This window comes from Acipenser ruthenus, chromosome 14 (assembly GCF_902713425.1).
Source record: "Acipenser ruthenus chromosome 14, fAciRut3.2 maternal haplotype, whole genome shotgun sequence".
Classification (NCBI taxonomy): domain Eukaryota; kingdom Metazoa; phylum Chordata; class Actinopteri; order Acipenseriformes; family Acipenseridae; genus Acipenser; species Acipenser ruthenus.
In genome coordinates, this window is record NC_081202.1 from 30,246,730 (window position 1) to 30,272,303 (window position 25,574).

The 25,574-nt window shown below is 38.4% G+C and overlaps 1 protein-coding gene across 1 annotated transcript in view; it reads left to right on the forward strand.

Moving 5' to 3' along the window:
• Window positions 1-5,211, forward strand: part of fbln1 (fibulin 1) — a 54,814-nt gene extending 49,603 nt beyond the window's left edge. The window contains exon 17 of the mRNA XM_034033355.3: window positions 4,076-5,211. Within this exon, the coding sequence (XP_033889246.1) occupies window positions 4,076-4,215 (140 nt within the window). The 3' untranslated portion in view covers window positions 4,216-5,211. The remainder of the gene's footprint in view (window positions 1-4,075) is intronic.
• Window positions 5,212-25,574: the final 20,363 nt, after the last annotated feature.

The following is a 25,574-nucleotide window of genomic DNA, read 5'->3' on the forward strand; positions in this document are numbered from 1 at the left end:
CTATTTTGAGTTAATCGTGTACTATGTAGGCTACGGTAAAAAAAGAAAATACACTAAATTCATTTTGTTTCAGTTTATAATAATTTTATTATTTTTGAAATTTACAGTAATGTTAGGGTGGTCATTTTTTAGATTTAAACCAAAACAAATCTAAATGGATTTTAATAATCAGTTTTAATCTAACGTAAAGATATCTAAAACCAAAATGTACATTTTTTTTTTAAACCATTAAAAAAGCTGTTTAACTGCGTCTGCCACTAGACATGATCGCCACGTCTACATTCAAAACGGAGCCTTGCGGTGATGCAAGCGCATTCTGTCTCTTACAGGGATTGTTGCCTGGCCCTGATTGGATAGCAGATTCCCCAACCTACTCAGCATTGATTGGCTGGGCATTGTCAGTGTGCCACTAAACGCGGTTGCTCTGGGTTTTTAATCAGAATCACACTTTTGAAGAAGCCACTCCCTGCGGGGAATACGCGATTGACTTTAATCACTGCGTTTGCGATTTACACTCATTTAATCAGAATAGTGTCTTATAATACAATACTGTGGCACAGCAATGTGTACTTGTCATTTGTTTTGGTGTGAAAGCCGCATATTTTGGATTTTGTCATACAAGTCTTCAGGGATCAAGAAGCCAGGAAATTGTCAGTTTACTTGCAAACCTTCAGTACAATGCACTTTCCTCAGTTGAACAGAATAACCTTTTGGTATTTAACATTGTGTTTGTGGCAGTATTTTAATGCAAACATACATTTCACAAAGAGAGCCGTAAACAACCCTTCGGGGGCCCGTGGTTATTCAGCTATCCTCAATAGTGGAATAGCTACAGTACTCTATGAACGCTCATGGTGTATGCTCAATATGTTTTTTTCTACATCCGGAAGAACTTATAAGATATGTAATTAATCAGTTCATTGTTTCTGGCATTTAACTGCACGAGACAGGCCTGTTCTTCGGGTCCATGCCAAGATTACGACCTCTGCTTATAATTGAAGCCATCAGGGGAAATACATGTCATTGTAAGCAAAAAGACTTGCAAGTGAAGTGGCTTAAACAGTAGGCATAGATAAGAAGTTTCATGTGTCAAATAATCAAATCCTTCCAGGCAGTGTTTATGTAACCCAGTAAGAGCAAGACTCACTCCAATCACAGCCAGCTACAAACCTGAAACGTTGGTTATTACTGCAGTATACTCTGGGATTAAATTATTGCAGCTATTATGGCGCTTTTCTCCCTAAAGCTGCTGAAAAAAATTTAAATAACAAAAAACTGCAACTGTGATTAAGGTGAAGATAACAGATTGTTTTATGATTCATCTGTGTGTGTTTGTATTTCTGTATACTGAGGCTTTTATGAGTAGGAATTTATTTGCACAAAAATGTCATATTTTTAATCCGACATTAAAAAATAATTATTGGTGGCCTCTTGCCCATTTGCTGGTACAAAAAGTCTGTGCTGTTATCTTTTTTTATGTATGTGAAAGTGACTGGTTTACAAACAGGGTTTACAAACAGTTACTATAAATTAAAATTCTATTAGCATTTTCTTTAATGTACTGTTCTCTATTTAATAAAAGAAGAATTTCAAAGTGGTATTATGGCTAAGCTGCATGCACCACTGAGGTAAACCAGACTTCGCTTCAAATTTCCACTCTAACTTCCCTGAAACAATTAGAGGCAGTACTCATTGATGAATGGTCATGTACAGGATCCCTCCTGAACAACTGAAACACCTTGCAGTCTCTTCACGTCAGTCTTGGTTGTATATGAGCATTGCCAGTTTTATGTTCATTGTTCAGCCTCTGTAATGCATACTACACTCATGTTGTTTATTATAACTGAGGTGTTTTTCTTTATTAAGTTTAGTTTCAGAAGTTAGCTCTGTTGAGCAAAAACTTTAGTGTGAACCTTATTTTATCTATCTCTCTATCTCTCTCTATCTCTCTATCTATCTCTATCACACATTGGCGTAAATATGGTTTCAAAAGTGTGGGGGGGGGGGGGGCGACAGTTTCTGTAGCTGCATGCATAAAGATTATTCTATGTGAAATAATGAAAAAGTGGGGGGGACATGTCCCCTGTGTCCCCCGTGTAAATTACGCCTATCTATATATATATATATATATATATATATATATATATATATATATATATATATATATAATGTGTGTGTGTTACACTCATAGTCTGGATTCAGTCAATGACCGACAAAAATAACCATTTTGCAATCAACGCATTGAAAAATTATCAAAGAACGAAATGAAAGGTTATTCATTTTATCTAATTGCGAAATGGAAAATATCAAACAAGCAAAGAACGAAATGCAAAAGAAGAGCCAGCTTCTTCGGTCATCAGCCTGCTGGAGGATACAGTCGGAATGAATTTCAATTGTCCAATAGTTCATTCCTAATTTGGACGAAGTACCCAAAGAAAGCAAACTTTCTCTTCGCACAGCAGCAGCAGTGCTCCTGTGTGCATAACAGAGTTCAGTGCAATTCTACATGCCACAGTAGCAAGCTTATTTGTGTTGTTAGAAAGCAGTCTCCATCTTTATTCCACAAGTGCGCCACTGTCTGGTGCTTATTGGGTCTGCAAACGTTTAATAAGCATACTTTTCTTTCTTTTTTTCCTTCTTTTGCTTAAAAAACTGTGATTAGACAAACACGGAATGACATTTTATTCTGCAGTGTAAGTACTGTGTATACCAGTGGTTGACAATTAAATTTCACTGGGCCAAATGACCCGCGGGCAGCCGCAGAGCGGGCCACTTGACCCCCGCCCCACACTTAATAGTTTTTGTCCGTGATCCATTTTCAATCAACCCTAATGGTGATTTCTCATCTCATCCAAAGCAAGTGCTTCCCGCAATCGAAGAAGCAGCAACTAGAACTAGTAGTATATTTACAGGCATCGTCGTTGCTGAAAACTGAATTCATTAACAAAGCAAATCTGGAATCATTCTGGTCTGCCTATATATGTCCAGACAACTACTGCTGGCTCTGTTTGTGCTCTCCATGTTTGGATCTACTTACACATGTGAAGCGTCTTATTCCACAATGAATGCAGTATTAAAAACAGATGCAGGGAACAGGCTGACACAAGAATCTTTGGACTGCCTGCGTATCGCTGTCACGTCTGTCACACCTGGTGTTCGAAAGCTGATCGCAGAACGAAAGTGCAATTTTTCTCATGCAATTCATCATAACGCAATGAAGCATTTAAAATAAAAATGTATGCTACTTTTGAATTGTGTTTGATGTTATTCTGCGTTCCTGTCCATGTAGGAAAGTGCCTTTTCTTCAAGTATGTCTAACTTAATTATAACAAACCTAGGGAAATGTTCGTTATATAAGGTTGTTCACTATAATATGGTTTGGCAATTTGCTGTATCAGAATAATGAAGAAACGCCCAAATTGAATTGAACATCTTTATAAAGTAGTTATTTCAAGACAACTTTACATTGATTAACATTTAAACTGTGTATTTAAAAGAAAACGGTAAAGAAATGAAAACAAATAAAAAGTACACTTACATGCTGAATACAGTAATTATGTGCTCTTTCTCTTGAAAAACATATCCAACGTAGATTGCTTCATATTTTCCGTGCTTTTTTCAATGCACGCTGTTTCAATCTTGTTACCTCCTCATGGCTGTTGCCGTGGTTGCAGTTTGTGTGAAGATGGCAACGGTTGCATTCGTCACACATGATTCACACTACAATAGGTTATCTATGAATCAGCCTTATCTTCGAATTAGCCTACCAAGGTCTTTGTTTTCACTGAGAGAATAACACATTCACACTAGAGAAAGTTCAGTGTCAGTCACTACCAAGATTGTTTTATCTGGGTAGTTAATTCATGTACATTGCAGTTATACCTCCTTTCAAATATAGATAGATAGATAAACTGCAGTGTACATAAATTAACAAGTTTCTTTTGGGATGTACACAAAAGGTTTAGCTGTGTAGATAGAAAAAGTGCAGCAAAGAATTCTGGTGTATATATATGTACAGTATATATGTATGCATATGTTATCTCGTCTAACCACCGTAAACTGTCTTCTCAAACAGGTGTTGTGCGGCAGGTGAAGCCCATTGTCGGCCCCTTGCACGTCGTGCTGAAGCTGGCAATGAACTACGTCATCAGAGGGGTAGTTTCTCATCGCAATCTTGTCAACGTCCACATCTATGTCTCTGAGTACTGGTTTTAAAAACCCTGTTTTTTCTTATTGTATGAATCAAATCTGGTCCTAATATTTCTAAAAGAAGGAACAAATTCACAAAAAATTGTATTGGTGTACTGAAAAAGAAAAGTACAAATATTTGTCATTCTTATGTGCTGCAGATATGCTGGGGATGCTTTATGTTGAGCCAGTTACATTTCAGTTATATATGAACTACCAGTTTGAATTCATATGAAGTAAACACTCTGTGATCAACATTCAACTGTCCCAGTGTTCCCAGGACCCTCCTGCAGATGAGGTAGGAGATTTAATCAAATCACAGCGCATTCTATTACTTGTAGTCCTGTATAGTCCCTTATACAAAAAAGAGGTAAAATGCATTAGATTTGTGTTAAAAAACCTGACTTGCCTCAATGTCACAGTTAACCTAGAGTCACATGGTCACCCTGCAAAAGCATCAAACCCTACAAACAGAATGTACCAAATCAGAGTATTCAGAGTAGCAACCTGATAATTATTATTACTTGCAACTACTGGCATAAATTAATGCGGTTTATATGAATTACAGTGTTACTAAGTAGTTATTATGTGATTGCTATTGATAATGGAACTTAAAAAAATGCATGACATTTAATTTTAGCAGTGCCATACTGGTAATAATAATATTAATAATATTCATGACAAGTTAAAATACCATTGCAATCTTCAATATTCAACTGAACTGTATAACCAGAGCTTATGTTAAAACAGTAGGATACGGATATATGAAATCCTATGCTTTGCAATAGCTGCATATTTCAACAATGTAATGAAATTCTTTCAAAATCTCTTATATCGAACCGGACATATGGCATATGGCATTATGAAACAGTTTCTTTATCAGAATATTATATATATATAATAAAATGCTGTTGATTGTGCAACAGTTGACACTGTCAATCTTTCACCCTTTTACTGTCTAAAATTTAAAACATGTGACAGCAAACATAATGTTGTTATTTAAATAAATGAATTCAAATTCTACTTTTTTGAATCTGGTATTTTACATGTGTTGGGCACACCGCCACATAATAAATTGACATTGTGAGGTGTGGAAATTGTGCCAACTATGGGAAATCCAATTTGTTACTTTAATTCAGGTCTACTGTACACAAGGGGTAAGGGGTATCTAATAAGCAAGTTGTCTGAATTTGGGGTAAAACCTGACATTACCCCCAGCCTCTACACGGCAAGCACGATGACTGCCTTGATTCTGCATCAGTCTTCATCAAACTGTTATACTATACTCCTAGCTTCCTAAAGACGTTTCGGATTGCATTTGGCTCTCGATTTTATACAAACCATTTTTTTTTTTTTCTGGGGAACTGAGAAATAATAGATCTCCCTGCAAGCATGTGTTCTATGAAAATAATAATTTGCAGATGACACAAAGATGAGGAGTAGTGCCCAGCACATATGCCCAGGAAATCCGCACAGGCCCAGGAAATCCAAAAAGACTTAGACCGCATACAGAATTGGCCAGAAACATGGCTTATGAAATGTAATGTTAATAAATGTTAAGTGGTGCACGCTGATGAAGGATTCTAATACCATATGTTGGAAGAAGCCTGCTGTAAGAAAGACCTTGGAGTTGTTGTAGACTCTTCGCTGACAACAATCAGGCAGTGTGGGGAGGCAATAACAAAAAAAACAAAACAACAGAATTCTTGGCTGTACAGTAGTCAAAAGTGTAGAGTGCAAATGAAGGGAGGATGAGGTTGTACAGTGCACTAGTGAGACCAGCAAAGATTACCGGTACTAATTCCAGGTCTGAAAGATATACTTATGAAGACATGCTGGGGGCACTGTTTAGCGCAGAACAAAAAAGGATGGGGGGAGTTGTTTGAAGTGAAGTCCTAAAAAGAGTCGACACTCGTTCAGCACAGATACCTTGATTACAGGGCACAGCTAGACAGTGGAGACAGACCAGACTTAGGACAAAGAGTAGGAGACACTTTTCTACACAGTGGTGAATGTATGGAATAGGTTACCAAGCTGCGTTGTTGTTGTTGAATCATTGGGATACTTTAAGAAGCAACTAGGTGAAGTTCTGGGATCAATCAACTACTAGGAACCAGATGAAATGTGACAGAGTACAGTATACACGCAAATTATAACCTATAGGAAATCTGTCAGTAACTGGTATATACAGCTATAGCATATCCACAATAATTACTATGTTAAGCTAATCACATTGGAAAGGTGTATCAGTCTCTCTCTTCTAAAGTGGTTGTAGCTAACAAAATAGTTTAATAAATCTGCCTTGCCATGCACTTGTATGCACTACATAAGTTTCAAATGTGCAGTTTTGAAAGAAACACATGTTATACAACACATGTATTTCCATTTTAAATTAAAACATCTGATGCTACACTAGGTTAAAAAAAAGCTGTCACTTCTTTGCTTGTCTGTTACTGCTATACTTCTTAGATCTTTTAAGCAGCAGTGTCTTCAGGGTCAAAGCATCTTACTGGCTGCAAAGCATGTCAGTCATTAGAGGAAGCAACTGGTTGATTACTGACAGGAAATATGACCTTGAAGGGGTGGGGACAATCTTAAAGCATGACTTACAAACAGAGATGTCTTTAAACTTGTGTAGTACCATATATCATTGTGGCAAAGTGGTTTGTAGTGGCACAACCTGCTTTTACTGTGTGGCTGTTATCCCCGAAACAACAACTATCTCTAAACCTAACATTTCATTGGTTAAGCGGGTGCACGTGATCGACGTTGCTGTTCCAGGGACAACAGCCACATAGCAAAATCAGGTTCTGCGCTTGCAGTGTGCAGGTGTAGTGATGATGTGATTGTGGAACAGAAGACAGACAACAAAGTTCACGATCCAAACAGGTTTTATTTTTATAATCCTGGTGTGGCGCCCACAAAGAAGGCAATACACAGCAATGTGTATTACACTGTTCCAAAACAATGGGTTGCAGTCCCGAAATAATAAGACACAGTTCATAAATAATAAACACAGTCAGAACACACACAAAGACACACGTTCACAAGTCCAGAGTGATTGTTACTGTGCTTGTGGTGAATTACAATTTATTCGTGTGAAGACGACCACACGCTGTCCTCCGAAGTGTGTGCTGTTAGCCGCTCGTTTCTTTACACACTGCAAACTCACCATGCAGCCACCTCAGAGCTACAGCGTCGGAGGACAACGCAGCTCTACAGGGGTCGCTGGTGCGCTGCGAGCCGAGAACACCCTGGCTGACCTAAGCCCCCCCTCCCTCCCGGGCGGCGCTCAGCCAATTGTGCGCCGTCCCCTGGGAGATCCCGTCCACGGTCGGCAATGGACTAGCCTGAACTCGAACCGACAACGTCCAGGCTATAGGGCGCATCCTGCAATCCACATGGAGGGCCTTTACCAGATGCGCTACTTGGGAGCCCCAAAACAACACATTTAACATTATAAATGTACAGACTTTCAAACCAAAAATCTATTTAATGAATATGTCTTTCTGAGCGTACAAACCTGCACTATTCAAGTATATGGGATGAGATTCAAGTTGCTTTTGACATGGAGTGAAATGCAGTGATAATGAATTCTTCCAGCGTCTGTATGTGTGTAATATAATCAAGGCTTCTTTCTAGCATCACAAATCCACCATTATTTTGCTTTATTTTCACGTTTTATAAAGAGTGAAGCTATTTTTTTTCCTGCCCAACACTGTTGTCTCACTTCCTGTGTAATAGTGCTTCTCCCGGAACCTTACATTTCAGTTCAGCGAGACGCCTTGAAACTACAAGCCCTATCTACAAATCATTGAGAGAATTTAAAGTATGAATTTTATCTTATCTTTTAATATGCCAACAACAGTCCAAAACAAATGAATGAATATAAAACTGCATTTTATACAGATTTAAAGTATTTTAAAATGTAAAACTATGTGAATAGAGATCATTGTTTGATGTTTATAACTTTTTGTTTTGTGATCCCCTTGAAAACAAGATGTCTATCTCTCTATAGGATGTATAGTATAGATCCTGGTTAAACAAGGCAAATTCAATTTAAATGAAAAAAATGAAAACAATCCAAGTGGTTTGTCATATTAGTTCAGTGAAATATGTTTGGATCCCCTTGGAAACGTGATGGTTATCTCAATGGTTAAATTAGGCAAATTGAATTTAAATAAATAAAAAATGATAAAAGTCTACGAAGTTACAGGAAAAATGTGGTTAATGGCAGTACTAACTACATACTGCACAGTGGAGATTGGAAAGTGAGCACAGTTCACTTTGATCTATATTTTTAGAAACAATAGGGCCAGCAGTATAGCAGATGCAAATTGAAAGTGATTGCCAAAGTATGTATATAAAATGTCTACAGCACTTAAACATGCTCAGATATCCTTGCAAACTGCCATACAACCACTGGAATGAGGTAGTGAAGAAAAAAATAAAATGTATTCATCAAAAAGTCATTGTCCAAATCACTCATGATATGCTAATAGCTAGTTTTCCTTAAAGGCATTTTTTTTAAATATATTGATTAAAGATGTGGAAAATAATTACAGTCTACTGAAAACAATCCTGGATGTTACTATAGTCTTTAGCAAAAGCAATGTCCTTTTTAAGAGATTTTGTCTTGAATGATAAAGATTGGACAAGGTTGTCCATAACACTGTCATTAGGCTGCCAGGACAGCACTGATTGGACGTGATGCGTTTGAGCAGTGTTTACATTGTACTCATCATCAGAATGGCCCATATATTTCAATACTCATGGGTACCACTGTACAGTATATACACATTTGTCCAAGAATTTCACAAAGATGTTACTTATTTTAGCTTTCTTCTATGCAAACTGTTTACTTTTTTAGTTTCTAATAGTTTTTTTTTCATAATAGAAATAAATAAAATGAACAAATGAGTTACATCATGTGGAATCCAGGTTTTTACCGGGTTTCATCTGTTATTTACATTTCAGAAGGTTGTTATTTTATGAGTGAATATATAAATATAGGACCTGTAGCTTTTTTTCTGCTCAACAAATGTGGATAAAAATGGAATTCCCTTTTTAAAATAAAGAAATATCTGCTTCTTGAGCTAACACAGCTTGTAGATCACATAGAAAAGGTTCCAATGCTGCATTAGCAGCAGGAGTGTTTGATTTCAAGAATGACAAACTAGCATGCTGATTTCAAAGGGCAAGCAAGCTTAGTCCATCTGCCTTGGGTAAAACTGATAATTGGTTGTTATTTAAAAAAACAACAACAAAAAAAAAACAGTTAGTCTTGGCAATCACCAACATTACCAGGTCAAACGGGTCACTTTGCCTCATTCAGCATTCACTGGTCATTGCTGACAGTCCCAAAACCTGTTGGTAGAGGTTGATAATGATTCCATTTTATTATGGTCAGCAGCAGATTATTACAATAATGATAGAATCAGTATGGCTTTATACCGTATGATCACGTGAATATATTATACTATATTTTTGCATTCATGCTAACTGGAATATGTTGCTTTACATGAATTTGGATCCAAATAATAAGTATACAAGTATACTTATTATTTGGATCCAAGTTAGTTCTGTTCACCTGTCTAATGTTTTGTTCTGTGCGTATTATTTTTACTTGCAACTGTCTGTGTAATACACTTTTATATTCTGCATTTTCTACGGTTTGAGACCATTTTTTAATTTGTGTAGGATCGTTATCTTTACAAGGTATAGCTCCGCTGTGACCAAACATTATTTCAATTAGAATGTTGGTAACCATGGTTTTGTTGCATGTTGAATATGATAAAGGGTTTTCGCTAAATGAGACGTTTCTCAATGGTGTAAAAAGTCTGTTTTTTGTTTGTTTGTTTATTTGTTTTGTTTAAGCATTTCACCTTTCTCTGCTTGGATTGAAAAATAAAGATAGAAAAAAACAGTAAATTCGTTCTAAAATAAATTAATTGTCTATCAACATAGGGGCCTATTCCGACCTTGTGTGGAAAGTCAGAATTACGTCATATGCAATCATAGAGGTACAAACTCAGAACATCTAGTTAAATGTAAATGTATCCAATTTTGCGAATGCAGTCTATACTTAAAACATGAACAACATGCAACCACTTTGCACAGTCAAAGGGCTGCGACACGATGTGTCCCATAGAGCAAATAGTGAAGCGGCTCAGCTTTTAGCTTCATCTGCATTCATCTGCAACAGAAGTGCTGCATGAACCAGGCTTTAATAGAGTTTTCCACAATTCTGAAACAAACCGCATGTCGTAATGAAAGCCTCTGTAAGTTGGTTAGCTTCTGCTCTGTGATGTATTTGTTCTTCTGTCTTTACAGAAAACAGCTCACTCACATTTTTTTTGCATTTTAGCTGTCACTGATTTACATGCTTGCTCGCTCAGCTATCTCGTTCGCTGACCTGCATAGCTACATGTAAATGTTGCGTGCATACACAACCAAACAATTTACAGATACAGTACTCGCAGATTTGTATTTTTAGTGCATGACATACTGTATTTTTTAAAGGAAATAAAGGAAGCGCCTAATCAAAAGTGTTTTACATCCATTATCAACATTTCACTGACTTTTTATCAAATTTGGCATTTTCACGATTTCCGTGACCTCCGTGACAAAACCGTAGCCTTACACATAACTACAACAGTAAGCTACATCGGTCAAACTATAGGCATGCAAACACAGAAGAAGTACACTTATACAATTCCAGACAGAATCTAAATATGTATATTTGTTTTCTAATAAAAATGAAGTAATCTCAAATGTTTTGTTTTCTATATTTCTTTTATTTATTTATTTTAGTGCCAAATTATTTTCCCCTCTCCCAATGTAGAATGCCAATTATGTTCCTCACTGCATCAATTTCCCACACAGCTTAGGAGTACTGAAGGTCAGTGGGTATCCTCCGAGCCCACAATCAAGCCAGTTGCCTCAAAAGCAGATATCTGAACATCAAATGCCAACCTGCAGGTGTCTGCTTGAACTTACTGTTTGCCTGGCCAGTAGGATCCACTGTAGCACGATGAGGAGAGTCCCCGACGGTTTTGCCTCCCTAACCGGTGGGAGTGATAGAGCCAATGTGATGCTCCCTCTTGAATCCCCAGTGAAGACGGTCGACATTGCACAGATAGGCCGCGAACCTGCACTCCCCTGATTGTATGATGCTCCGTGCATATCGCGTGACTGTGCTTTTACCAGGTGAGCCAGTCAAGGACCTTTCTGTGTGGCTCTAGGTTTTGTTGCTCCAATATTCATATTTTCCGCTCTTCTGCCTTTGTGGTTTGGGGAGGGGAAAACTCGTCATCCCTTCAGTGGTAGTCGTTAAGACATCACAGAGCACGTTTGTAATTTAGGTGGTATGCACGCGCATTTGGACCTGCACCGGCTGAGTGTGCAACCGCAGCGTAAATGTTACGTGAAAAATGAATCTCCACGATCAGTTGGACCTGAGTCAGCTTAGTTCTGACGTGGCAGTGTAAACGCAGCATATGAGAGGGAGAATCAAATGTAATACATATTGAAGTAATTGTAGCTAAGAAAATAGTTCCCTGCATTTTCTCATTTCACCAGCCAGGAAATAAAGTAGTAAGACTTCGTGGAAGGCAAACAAATTAAAAACTGCACATTTGAGACCTATGTAGCTAATGGCAGTACAAAATGGTTAAGATTATAGAACTATTTTGCTAACTACAAAAGCTGCTTAAATGCACAGTAGATGTTTATGAGCTTGCGGATGAGATGTTAAATCAACGTCCTATTTAAGTGACTCCGCACATAATGCACAGTTCACAGCCTACCTCTATAAAGCGCTTTGTGATGGTGGTCCTCTATGAAAGGCGCTATATAAAAATGACGATATTATTATATTATTGTTATTCCTGTTACTGTCTTGCATTTAATATGAAGATACTGCCATTCAGCAATTGAGTTAATATGTGAGAGCTTATTTTAACAGTGCTCCCTTGTTATTTTACAATTAGATAATTCCCTGATCCTTTTAATTCACTGTTTGGCCATGCTGACAGTAAATTGTGCATGTACTATACTTTAATGTATAAGAAAATTAAGCAAGCTTTGGTTCTGGCAGGGAATTCACTTTAACTTTAGATCAAATTACGTAAATATCAAGCATATTTTAGACGCTTCCATTACCAGATCAAATCGTCAATCGAACAGCTAGTATCTTATTTGTTCTTCACTAAACAATACATTCCAATGATGGGCAAGGAAAGGATTTTTTTTATCTTACCTCAATCCATAACGTTCCCACTGTGCACCAGAGTTCGCCTTCTCCTCCCCAGCCTCCACCTGCTTTTTGGCTTAGTCTAAAGGAGGAGGGCAGCTGCCCCACTGCCAATGGCTTACCTACGATCAGCCTCTCCACTTATCTGCAAGTTAATTTATGGGCAGCGGTACCTTGAAAGGTGAGGCCAATTTCCCAGAGACACTGAGCGGGTAGCACCAAACACGACAAACAATTTCAAGTCACAGTAATCAGGTTTTATTAACATACAAGTAAAACTACACAGAGAAATTCACTACTACTAGAGTATATGAACTAGCTTGAATACAGATAATAGGTTAATACTTAGATACTAGCTCTGGACAGTTGGCGATGTCAGCTCTCTTCTCCCTTTTCCATCTGTGCTGAGTTTCCAGTATACCACAATAGATATACTACACCCCAACCCCAGCCCATGCATTCCTTGATAAGCCCCCTCTCCTTAGAAACCCCCATAGCAACCCTATTTAGATAAGAAAAAGGCCCCTCTGCCTAGCAACCCACATTCCTAGCTAATTGCCCTTGTATCAGAGACCGTTCACAAGATATGTCTTTTACAGCCTATCAATTACTTCATGTCTAGTCTGTGTTTTAATAAAGAATTAGTTTCCTGACTGAACCTTCAGTAATCCATGCACTGCGCTTATAATCACCATTTTTAAAACATGTCTCAGATAAATAGCACTGTACAGGAGTTAGCTCTTGGAGCTTAACTTTAAACCAGGCAGAGAGAAGTTTTTGAATTGAACATTTCTGTGAGATACTTTCAAAGCAATCACCTCTTTTCCTTGAGTCTCAAGATGAAAACAGACTTCTGAAGCCCTTTTGGGAATTGTTTGCTGTTCCACATGTTCCCAGTGCATTGTGTTTTAAAAACCACATCCCTGCTCTACTCTGTAATCTTAGCCAGGAAATTGTTGTTAGCCGCAGAAGAACCGTGTACGCTGCATCATTGTAATTTTGTGATTTCCATTCTCGATTTTAAGGACAGAATGAGAAACGGTGGCCCCACATGGTAACTCAAGATATTTTGCGTGCTTCCAACCTCCTGGTTTTTCTTCCTGTTTTTTTGCTTTACATTTATAATTTTTTGCTTCATTGCTATATTCTTTACGAAAAAATCCTTTACAAATCCCCATTCAAGAATGTAAAATAATACTTCTAGGTGTCTAACTCTGTATCGTGAAAAAGTATTTATTATATGACCATCGACTTTCATGGGGATTCAGACTCCTGTAATACTGTGACGTATTTCATTTCAAAACATACAAAATATCTGCTACTACAACTATAGCCAAATGTTTGGCATCAACCCCTTTACTGGCTTCTTTCCTGTTAATAACACGTCAATGCTTCCCCTATTGACTGATATGCTTTCAGCCAGCAGCAAACTGTTACCCAGGAGACACTGCTGGGGTGAAATGACCCAGGAAGTAAAGCAGTAACAGACTTCCTGGAAGGGAAAGCAAGCAAACAAACTGTAAAATCTGTTGGTATAAACCATGTATGTTTGCTATTATATTGAACGCTGGTCCTTTCCTGTGGTATCCTGACCCTTACCTCTAGATATTGTTTGGATTTCAAACCTGAACAGTAAAAAAAAAAAAAAAAAAAAAAGTAGAGGTAATCATGACCTACAGTAGATTCTAATATCAAAAGAATTTCAGTAGTTCGGGACAAAACACCAATCACACAAATTTATTTGATTTAAACTATTTATTTAAAAGAAATGCAATGTATGCGATAGCTGTAAACAAAAACATTTCCGTAGAAAACATTATTTTGGCATCAAACCTAACTTGGATTGAGGACTCACGCCTGGCCATGAGGACGAGGCAGAGACCCCCCCCAATAGGAAAATTGGAGGTGGAGATGGGGAAGGTGGTGGGTTACAAATGAATCAAAACGCATACAAGGGGTAAGTGGAAAGGGTATTTATAATGCTAGCAGGAGTTAATTGCTGACGTGTAAATTGAATGATTCAATTTGGTGACGTGGAGATTGGTGCATGCCCCTCCTCCCGAACTTTAATTATAAATTTCATTTGTGCTAAGGAAAACACTATTCATAAAGATTTCACTCAAGATTTATTTAACTCTTTCATCAATAAATAACTACAGAAAGACTAACCTGGGATAAATTAATAGTTTCAGTCTCTGTTTTTTTTAATAGCAAGGTCCTTGCAGCTACTGTAGATGGTTTCACTCAAGTACAAAAAACTTCTTCACACATCTTGTATTTAGCGCTGAAAGAGTGAAAGCTGTGTGAATAGGGACAATTGTCTCAGGACTTTTAATTATTTCACATTCTCTTCTGGTACCTCAGGTAAAGCATAACGACAGAAAAGAACCATAAACTGCCTGAAATGATCGATTCTCCAATAGACGTGATGATTCCAAGCTGAGCGAACCTTTAAATATACACAGGGTGATTCATAGTTTGCACAATATTGTTGGAGCATCACAGGGGCTTGAGGGTTGCGTGGAGAAGAATGTGTGCAGGAAAAATGTCTGCGGCGGAGACACTCTGTGGCGGAGACAGTTTGTTGTGCACTGCTTGGTCACCGGAGGGGTATTCAATAATGTCAATGTCTGAGTGGAATTGAAGACAATGCAAAACAACAATGCTGTGCAAATTATGAATCAGCCTGTATATATTTCTTTTATTTAAAAATATGTTTCAAAAACCATAATAGCTGGGGTGTACATTGCATTAGAATTATAAGTCAATAAAATAATACTTTGGTTTTAGAAACTACAGCCATGAGAGTAAATGACATCACTCTAAACCAGACCTTTGTATTAGTAACGTGTAATGCAGTCCGAGACAACTGCTGTATTACAGAGAGTAAGGTGATTGGATTTATAGCCCAGAATATCTCCAATTTTAAATCCCACAGAGCAGGGGTTCTCAACCTTTTTGCTGCTGAGACACCCCCAAGTGCTCTGGAATATTCCAAGGCCCACCTGTGCCACAAGAAAATAATGGTTTTTTTTTTTTCTGTACACAGTGTACAGATGACATTAACATGGCCACCAAACTTAAGTCAAGGCCAAAGTGTAGGTAATTTTGCTCATGATTCATATCTAAAGCTAATTATTAACCACAGAAAGAAACAACACAGTTTAACGTAATAATAACTATATATTTGTTCAGAAAATGGTGTTTTTTGACAAAAGCCTCTGCCTCTGTATATTTTTTTATTTAATGAACTGTCCTGTGTGGCTATTGGCTTGCTGGCATGAGGGTGACTTGTTGTGCCCACAGGGTCAGAAAAGATGTTCAAACCCTGTTTTTTTCCCAGCTGATGCGACGTAACCACACAAATCACGTTATAATATTATTGTTTCGATATGGTCGGTTAGGTGCTTAGTGTAATGTTTCACCAAACAGTTCTTAATTTGGTATGAACAGGCATCTCTAGTTGCTGTAGCAAAAAGTGCACTGCTGCCATAATTTCCGGCGTCAATTTGAAGCCGTCAATGTTTATCCTGGCTCTGTACTTTGTTTTCATTGATGCCATGGCTGAAAATCCAGTTTCGCACAAGCAGGTTGTACTTAATGGGATCCATATTTTCAGTGCAGTATTCATCAAAGCTCTCACACCAAACTTTCTCCAGTGGCATTTCACTTAACTTGGTTCTCAGGGAGCTGTCTGATAAAATGTCAAATGTCAGCTCTTCTAACAGTTTTCTGGAATAGAAGAGGGTGCCAGTTTAGCTTTGATAGTCTCACTAAAGGGGCTTTCAACCCACAGATGTGTTGCTGCTTGTCCTGTCGTGAGTTAAGGAAATTAAGCACCCTCGGAACTTGCAATCAGCGAATTAAAAAAATTTATAAAAAAGGGGTTCAAATGTAAATGTCCTGTGGAATGCACCAATGGAAACGAAACCTAGAGCCTACAAATGTACTTTTCTTGACATGGTCAGAGTTCAGAGAGTTGGCCAATGCAAATTCAATGGATATAATGGCTAGATTGGACAAGTGTGCTTGGACCATGGAGGTTCGGAGATCATTTTTTTTTCTTAATCCATTTCAGCTTTCTGAAACTACGTTGGATTGTAGGGAACTTGCAAATAAATGACCTACCTGCTTGAAAACATCTACTGTTAGTTGGATGGGAAAATGTTTATTTGCATGTAAAGAATTATATAATGTGAAGGTTGGAACTAAGTTTTAGGTCACCAATAATCAGTATAATAATTAGAATTAATAGTAGAAGATGCTGAACTGGAAAATTCTGACAATCTCTCTGTTGTGTAGATTTTCTATGGAAGGTTCCCAGCCTAGAATAAAGAAAAGGAGACTCTCACTCTCTAAACTAAGAGGGCTGTTCTTGCCTGTTCTTGAGAATTATTATTTGGCTGCAAGGCTAAATTTGGTGCAATACTCGATTTTCAAAAATGTTAATACTGGATCTACCCACATGAAACCATTTGGAGAACAATCTGACTATTCATTCCTAACTGCACCCGACCCCCCCCCCCCAAAAAGAAGCTATTTTACATAATCTAAATTTCTATTTTAAAAATGTTTAGGATTAGACCATGGTTATTTAAAACTGGAAACACAGTTAAACTGAACACAGCAGGTAATCTCTCAAAATGACACACTAATCTTTGTCACAGCACAGTCAGTCGGCATTGTCGATTGTTTTACATTGAAAAACACGCGCTTTGAAAGTTCTGCTGACAAGCTTGTTATGCCGCATAACCTGAGCTTTAAAGCCAATTGATCTTATTTTTTACTTCTCACTCATTGTGAACTGATATTGTAACTAGCTGCACAGGTCGTTGCGAATGAATGAATGAAGGATCAGTTTCCAGTCAGAAGTCAGTCAAGTGAAACAAGAGTGTGAAGTAGATCAGTCACGTGAAACGACAGTGTCGAGTTTTTAATAGTTTGTATCCCTTCGGTAATTGTAATAAGTGTCGATTTACGAGTAAATCCCCTTTAGTTGGACTTCAGGCGTACAAAATCCACCAGGATCTTCAGGTTTCTCCCCTCCGTCCTCAGCCACATTGGGGTGCTTGGGTTCAGAAGCCAGCTCTCGTACCTCTCCATGTCTCTCTTTGGCAGGTAGTCTTGCCTTGCCTCGGCAGAACTCAGCAGATCCCACTCTGACACCAAGTGTAACAGGGGAGTTCTGTTACTGTGTGGGTATTCGCTGAGAGATGAGAGAGAGACAGAGGGTTTGTGATTGAGTACGCCGCTCAGGCTTCCAGGTTTTATTAGGAATCACAAATATTGCCGGCAGTTGCAGTGGTTGGTGGCCGCCACTAGGATACATACAAACACCAAATAAAAGAAGAACAAAGGACTGTTTTTTTCAGACCCTTTTTAAAGGCAGGTGACCAGGGTTAATTGATGTTCAATTAGTCAGTTAACACCTGGCCACTTGCTGCACATTAAACTTCAATTAGGCAAGGATTAAAGCCCTGTCCTCTAGCACTCTTTTAAATGCAACACCATTTCTTTACAAACCCACCAAACCATATTTATAATGAAACAAAAACAAATTCTTTACAGGGGCGGGCCTCACCCCTGTCGCAAGGCTGTTGGTCAAAAGGAGAACGTCTTCAAGTTTTGAGAAGTTGAAAATGATCTGTTAAGAAGAGTGGCAAATAGTTGTGTACATGCTATGGAAAGCCATCTATAAGCTGGGATGAATCCACAGGATGTCATTCTAAATTTTAATAAAGATACACTGAATAGTCTTCAGTACTTGTGATTAAGGTTTAAGCATTAATACCTGATGCAGACTTTGGCTCGCTGTAGTCAATTAGATATACGTAATGACAGCTGCAGAGGCTATGAATGCTGTTATAAACCAAATGATGAAGACATTTTTTAAATGTGTTTTTAAGGTTTTATTTCTTACTGGATTGCTTAAGCTACTTAAAATGTCTTTCAACGTTATCAAGATTCTGAAGCCAATCCGTCATGCTTATAATTTTCTTTATTAAAGTTTGTTTTTTATTGTTAAAAAAAAAAAAACAAGCAAGCATTGTCATTGAAACTGAACTCTGCTGCTTCAGGTAGTAGCTTGTTTAATTTATAAAGTTTTTTTTTTTTTTTTTTGCATTAAATCAAACAAATTGTGGGACAGTACAGCTGTAAAAGGGTGTGCTCATGAAAAGTGATGGAAGCCCACAGTTCTTAACTGAACACCCCTATCATTCAGACCTGGATGCAGAGCAGACTGACAAACACCCATAATTGTGCCATATTGGTAGTTTTGTAATGTGGACCAGTGTTGTCCACTGGGAATTAGGATCACTTGCTTGACTATAGCAACTGGATTCAATGACCTGCAGAAATTAACATGAAAAGCTAGCCCATTTCATTCCCTTTTATACTATTCCATAAAGTCAGAAACCTTTTAGTAGTTTCTGAAAGTCTGTCTGAAGCAATTGTGTTTTGTTAAGAGTTCCCTTCATTATATGGAAAAAAATGTGTAACTGGTTGCCTCCTTGTGGTGTCTGGCATCTCTGTCTGTAGATGCCCTAGCATTGCGCTGTGTCAGGGGTCACCTGACTCCAGGAATAAACTGGGCAGGGAATGGGATAAACTGGCTCATGTCTGAGAGGATAAACAGGGCAGCCTCTATATGTCATGAGACATCGCTTCTTTTTCCTGGCTTCTTCCCCTCATGTTTACCGCTACACATGTAATGGGATATTTGTCAGTTCTTTTATTAAAATCTGGGCTTCTAAAAAACCACTGCTTATAATAAAATTGTTCTCCACTCAAGTTTTGTTTTATATACATAACAAAACATTATTTAAACCACTTTCATGTGTTTTCCAAAACTTCTCATAATGTCAATGGGAAATTAGGGAGAACGCTGATTGGCTGCCACAGGCTTTGTTGGGAATTGTTGGTGCTGTTTTGGGGTGTTTTGAGGGGCTCAGGGTAGGCACAACAGGGTATGAAGAGGGTTTGGGTGGTGTTTGTTGGGGGTGGGGGATTTGGCACCGTGTGGGGGGGGGGAGCCGGGGGGGGTTGTTATGTTTGCTCGGTTCATTGGCATGGAAGAAATCCCACAGAACGCCATGTTACGCTTGTCCTGGGTGGCTCTACGTTGTGCTGAGCAGCCTTTAATAAAGTTTCACAGGTACCTAAAATCTAACTAGTAGTATGTTATTGCACAACCAACATGCTTCAATATTCACTGAAAAGGGCAAAAATTATCAACAGCTAAATGATAAAGGACTTGAAAGAAAGATGTTACCCTAATGATATTGGAGGGGAAAACCCAGAAGAAACACACACAATTTATACACGAGTAAGTCGCTTCAAGTGTCATTTTCTTACCTTTTTATGGTGCTTGCTATCATTTGGAGTGGTTCTTCTTGTAATCATTAATTGTATTCATACATCTCTGTGTTAAGGAGCTGAGTTAATGAGCTGCTCTTCAGTTCTTATTGCATGTGTGGCAAAATGGTTTGCAGAGCGCAGGTGTAGGGGTGATGCAGTGCTCAAGACAAGGACAAACAACAAAGTACTGGTGAAATGGTGATTTATTTATAATCAAAAGTCTGATGACAACAGTAAACAATAAAGAGAATAGGCAATGCACAGCGATGTGTGTTGCTCCGTTTAAATCCACGGGTTCAGTCCCGAAATAATAAACACGGTATTTAAACACACACAATAAACACAAACACGATCCAAAGTGAGTGCTGTAGTGCTCGTGGTGAAAATACAATTAATCATGAACAAGTGCAGTGTTGTCTGGGTTTAGTGCTGGCCTGTAGCGACAGCTCCGGATCGTGTTAGCCGTCTAATAAGAACAAACAAGTAGATTTTATACACGACAATAAAAAACAAAACACTCACGATAACAATACGGTTCTCCTTCCGGTTCAGTGTTAACCATAATAAAGAAACAGATCACCTCGCTACGTCCCCTTATGTACCGTCAATAACGCCCCCTTGGTTAACGATTGCTCCTTCAATCCGCGGCTGCCATTTTTCCCTTCCGGATCGATGACTTGGTGTACCGCAGCTCCGTCCTCTTTATAGATGGCTGACTTCCACCTAACCCTGGGAATGAATTGTCTGGCCATGCAGTCCAGGGCACTCTGTTCCTTTTACACAGCGCCCTCACGGGTCAGGAGGGAGATTTATCACCAAGAATCATTCTGTCTCTGTCACACCTGCCATAGATTTATGTAACAAAAGGGTCTTAACAGAAGTGTCTTTGGATCATGTTTCTTTTGTTTTTCAGAATTTAACTTTTAAAAAATCATACCTATAAATATCCCAGTTTGCATGCCTTACACTCAGGTAGTTTGCTTCAATTGCACTTCCTAGGTCATTTTATCTCAGTCATTTCACCTCAGTCTTCAGGGTCAACGCATGCATAGGCAGGATTTGGGTCTATAATGTGTTTGTCGGGGGGTCAAAACAAATTCACAGCTGCTGTGCTTTTGGAAATCTCTACATCTTTAGTTGTCTTTTTTCAATTTGAAAAGCCTTTCATATGAAACATTTCCTCAGCACTTACTGTCAGCAAGTACTGCATTGATTGGTCAACAGTGATAGGTCTACCAGCATCAATTCCAGCACAATTCTCACTATTTAATAAGGTAGCTACATATAAACTGCTGTATTTTGAAACAATCATTCTACCACTTTGGGAGTAAAACTGATGAGGGGATCCAGGTTGAGAACGCACAAAATAATTAATAAATAATACTCTAATTAAAATCACACTTACAACATGTCTCTGTGGTTACACAAACTCTGTTACTGCTGTTGGGAAACTGATACACATGAAAATTAAGTTTAAAATATAATATTTATAATACAGTGTGAATGGGAGAGAATTAATCTGAGCTGCAAATCTACCTCCCGACCAGGAAGGGTGCTAAGTAAGGTTGGTGGTACGCCTTCACAGGGATGAGCCGACTCGATGGTAGGATGGAACCGGAAGTCGGCCATCTTGATGGAAGGGCGTAGCTGTAAGACTGCTGAACAACTCTGTGATCAGCTGTGCTGATTGGATTGAGCGTGGGACTGTGCTGATCACGGGGAGGAGTTCGGCAGTACAAAGGGGACTGCAGCTAGTGGAGTCCAGCACCCTTACATTGACACGTTACCAGAGCGGGGCACTGGTGTGTTTTGTTATTGTTGTTTTGTGTAAGCAGGCGGAGACGAATTCGGGAGCTGAAGCCACAGAGCCAGCACTACCACCCGGAGCACCTGCCCTGCCACCTCACTGCAACATGTTACAGCACCATGGAGCACCTGCCCTGCCACCTCACTGCAACCTGTTACAGCACCATGGAGTATGAACACTTCCACCCTGGAACTGGATTTATTGTTTATTGGTTTATTATTGTTTGGGACTGCAAGCCCACCATTTGATCCCTGACACCTTTCTTTAATAAACGTGACATGTACTGTAAATACACCCTCTTTGTGGACATTGTTAGCCTTACCACACCACTCACATCCTAACATACAGGAATGAGTAGTTAAATTGATACTACAGCTTTGCCTCTTGAACACATGCATGTTGTAAAAAGTAAGTGTGGGTGTGTGGGGGGTGCCTCCCCAAAAACCCGCCTATCAACACATGTCAGTCATTAGGGGAAGAAACACTGTGTGAAATATAGGCCTTGCAAGTCCTGCAAACTCTTATTTAAACCCAACCAAACTACAAGGTTACTAACTTTAAACATCATGTACTGTACCTGTAAACTGATCTGCAAACATTAGGTTTAAACTTAATTTACAAAGTCCACTAACCATGTAACAAACAGTGCATATAATCCAGCACTAGGTTTACATACAGTTTTGCACACAGCTTACTTCATCGTAATGTGTAAACTTAATGTTCACAAACGTACAGCTGGTTGGTTATTGACAGGAATGAAGTAGTTGATGAAGTAGAAAGAATGTCATTCTTGAGGTGAAAAAAAAAACAAAACCACCTTTTTCATTAGTTAACATTTTCTTCTGTGAGATACTGTAAATAGCTTTATCTGTCATTTATCGCCCTATTCAGGTACTATTGCTGCATGTAGGGACATGCCTATTTGGCTCACAGAGGTAACAAGCACCATTCTTATGCCTGTACAACAGAAACAAACCTGTGGTGAATATAAACAAACTGGACAGTTAACTTCGGAATAATATTATAAACAGACACCCCAAAATATATTTTAGTGTAAACAATTGAAAAATTAGGTTCCTGTAACATAATTAAAATAAATCAGATAGTTTTTTCTTACGTTTTACAGCAATTTAATTTTTGATTAATTAAACACAATGTTTTTTTTTTAAATGGCCATTAGATGGCAGGCACTTTCAATATTTATGACTGTAACTCAAAATAATCCTGATGCTTTTGTCACGAAGTTAATCAAAAAACTTGAGCCTGGCTTGGTGTGGAGAATACATAAAATAAATACTGGTGTTCAGGTAGGCTCCTTGTCTAATCTGTTGTTGTAAATACCCACTGACTGTGACAAAAGCACAGAGGTGTGGAGAGTGGCAGATATGGAGGCATGTCCATATTATGTTAGACATTAAAATGGCCCATGGTGTGCCCAGATTAGTATATTTATGTAAGCAGACTGAGATGGACAAGTACGGGACTTTCCATAACTGTCCTGCAGGGGATTCCAAAAGGTTTGGTTTGAGAGTGATAAATTCCAGGAATAAACTAGCGTCTCCAAGATACCCAGATTGTAGTTGTGACAAGTGCCAGTAAAGACAGGGCCCCCATTTAAAAAGAGAGTTTGCACAGTTTGCTCCCTTGAAGATGTTGTGTTTATACTGAGGTTAGTTCAGGAGAGCCAGTGTCTAATTTCAAAGGAAAGGAAATAATAAGAGCAACCTGCCTTAAGTGTAAACAGCCAGTAGACTGGAGAGCCATGGGAAGCATAGTATGCCTGCAGTGTAGGGAGCTTACTGAGGGAGTACATTACAGGTGCCGACCAGAGCGAGATAACCATACCTGTGATGCAAGACACTGGATGCCTGGGACCAGCCTTGCTGTTTGAGGGAGAAGAGGAGAACAGAAAAAGATGGGGTCCCTCTTGACCTGAAGAGAAGAGCTTGCTTGCTGCTAAATAGATTTTATCATAAAGTATAGTTGCATACTGCATTTTCTATAATTAAAAAATAAACCTGTGCTTTCTGGTCACTAGCACCAGTTTTCTCTAAAAGATTAATTATAGTTGTCTTTTCTTTTAACACCTTTTCAGTGAAGCTGCAACACCTCAAGTGTTTATAAACGAGGCCAGAGCTTGGGGCTTTTTCTAACTAACCATTTTCTCTGAAAAAACAAATTTATACCCAGTAACGGCCATCTAGACAGTGTATTTTCTATCAGTCAAAAGGTCAGGGTGTTGTTTGGTCTTGCAGTATCGCTTGCTAGAGGCGGATTTTTGAGGAAGTAGGCTGAAGTCTATTTTTTGTGAAGGTGTGAAGTGAAGATGCATAATTAAAATGCTAAACTTATTAATTAAATGTGATAAGCTTATGGTTTATATATATATACTCAAACTAATGCATTATAATTATATTTACTTAGAGTAGTATGTGCATTTTGCTTAAACATGTTAAATATTTTGTAGTGTGCTGTGTGGTCCAGTGGTTAAAGAAAAGGGCTTGTAACCAGGCGGTCCCCGGTTCAAATCTCACCTCAACCACTGACTCATTTTGTGACCCTGAGCAAGTCACTTAACCTCCTTGTGGCCCGTCTTTCGGGTGAGACGTAATTGTAAGTGACTCTGCAGCTGATGCATAGTTCACACACCCTAGTATCTGTAAGTCGCCTTGGAAAGGTGTCTACTAAAAGCAGGGGGGTTATGGTGACGTCATAAAAGGTGGGTAGGCAACTGAAAAATTAGACATAAAAACTTTAATAAAATAATACCAAAGCATTCTTTTTTCTGACCTCCGATCCTCAACTGAGCTTGTGAGAATTTAAACCCAGCCTCTGTAGTGTAATCCTGATTTGAGACTCGACAAGTCCTTACCTACTGATTGACATCCCCAAACTGCTCTGAATCAATTGCACCTCAAAGAGGAGGGTAAGCATATATTCATTGCCTGAGCTATAGATGTCTTAAATATGAGTAGAATTAATACATCCATGATGTAAGGTGGTTTAGTTAGATTAGTATGCCTGACTGAAAGCAGTAACTGGTTTTAATTGTTTCTTGTTCAATTGTTCTTTAATACTTGTATGATATTTTTCAAACGTGATAAAACATTGTTAGAAACTTAAGTCGTGAAACAATTGTATTATTGTGGCAGTAATGCTCCTAATTAAGAAAAGTTTCAGATAAAAACGCTGTAATATTATCATTGTTGTGCTTCATAAATATAGTCTCTCGAAAGGAGACTGTTCTCCTTTATACAAGTGTCCTGTGTTTGTCTCTCATAATGTTTGCTAAGAAATAAATAGTAGATTCAGTGGATTCAGTGCATTCATTTCACTTGGGCTGAGTGCATAAAAATTAACCACTAGCAGTACTGTTCCCTCCTGAGTTTTACCTTCATAAGACTCGAACGTGACACTTTGTTACAACTGTACATTAACCATAAATACCATCACTAGTGCAATGGAGGATGTACAGAATTTATAAACCCAAAATGGCATTTCCTGTATCAGCTGGCTCTAAATGCACAGAACTTGCTAAATAATAAGAATGCTAGGTTAGCACACCATTTTTTACTTTTGTATAGCACAGTAAAAAAAAAAAAAGAAATGCTTCATCCATCTATAGTAGCAGTCTATCAACTGTACCAGCTTATTGATGCCCTCCCCCCTGAACAGCGCTCCAGATAAGGTTTTGGGTCATTGAGTAATTTACTCACTAATTTAGACACTATGTGAGTGAAATGTATTTCATTATGTGTACTTGAATACTACATTAAATACTGTACATACGTTAATGCTAACTTATGGGGTATGCATTAACTACAACCTTACATTTTAACTATAATGTTGCTTTGAATTACTGAACTGTGACAAAGAGAGAAAGAATCTAAGCTGCAAATCTCCCTCCCGACCAGAAACGGCACTGTGTAAGGTGGATGGTATGCTTCCCAGTAGACTGGTCGACTT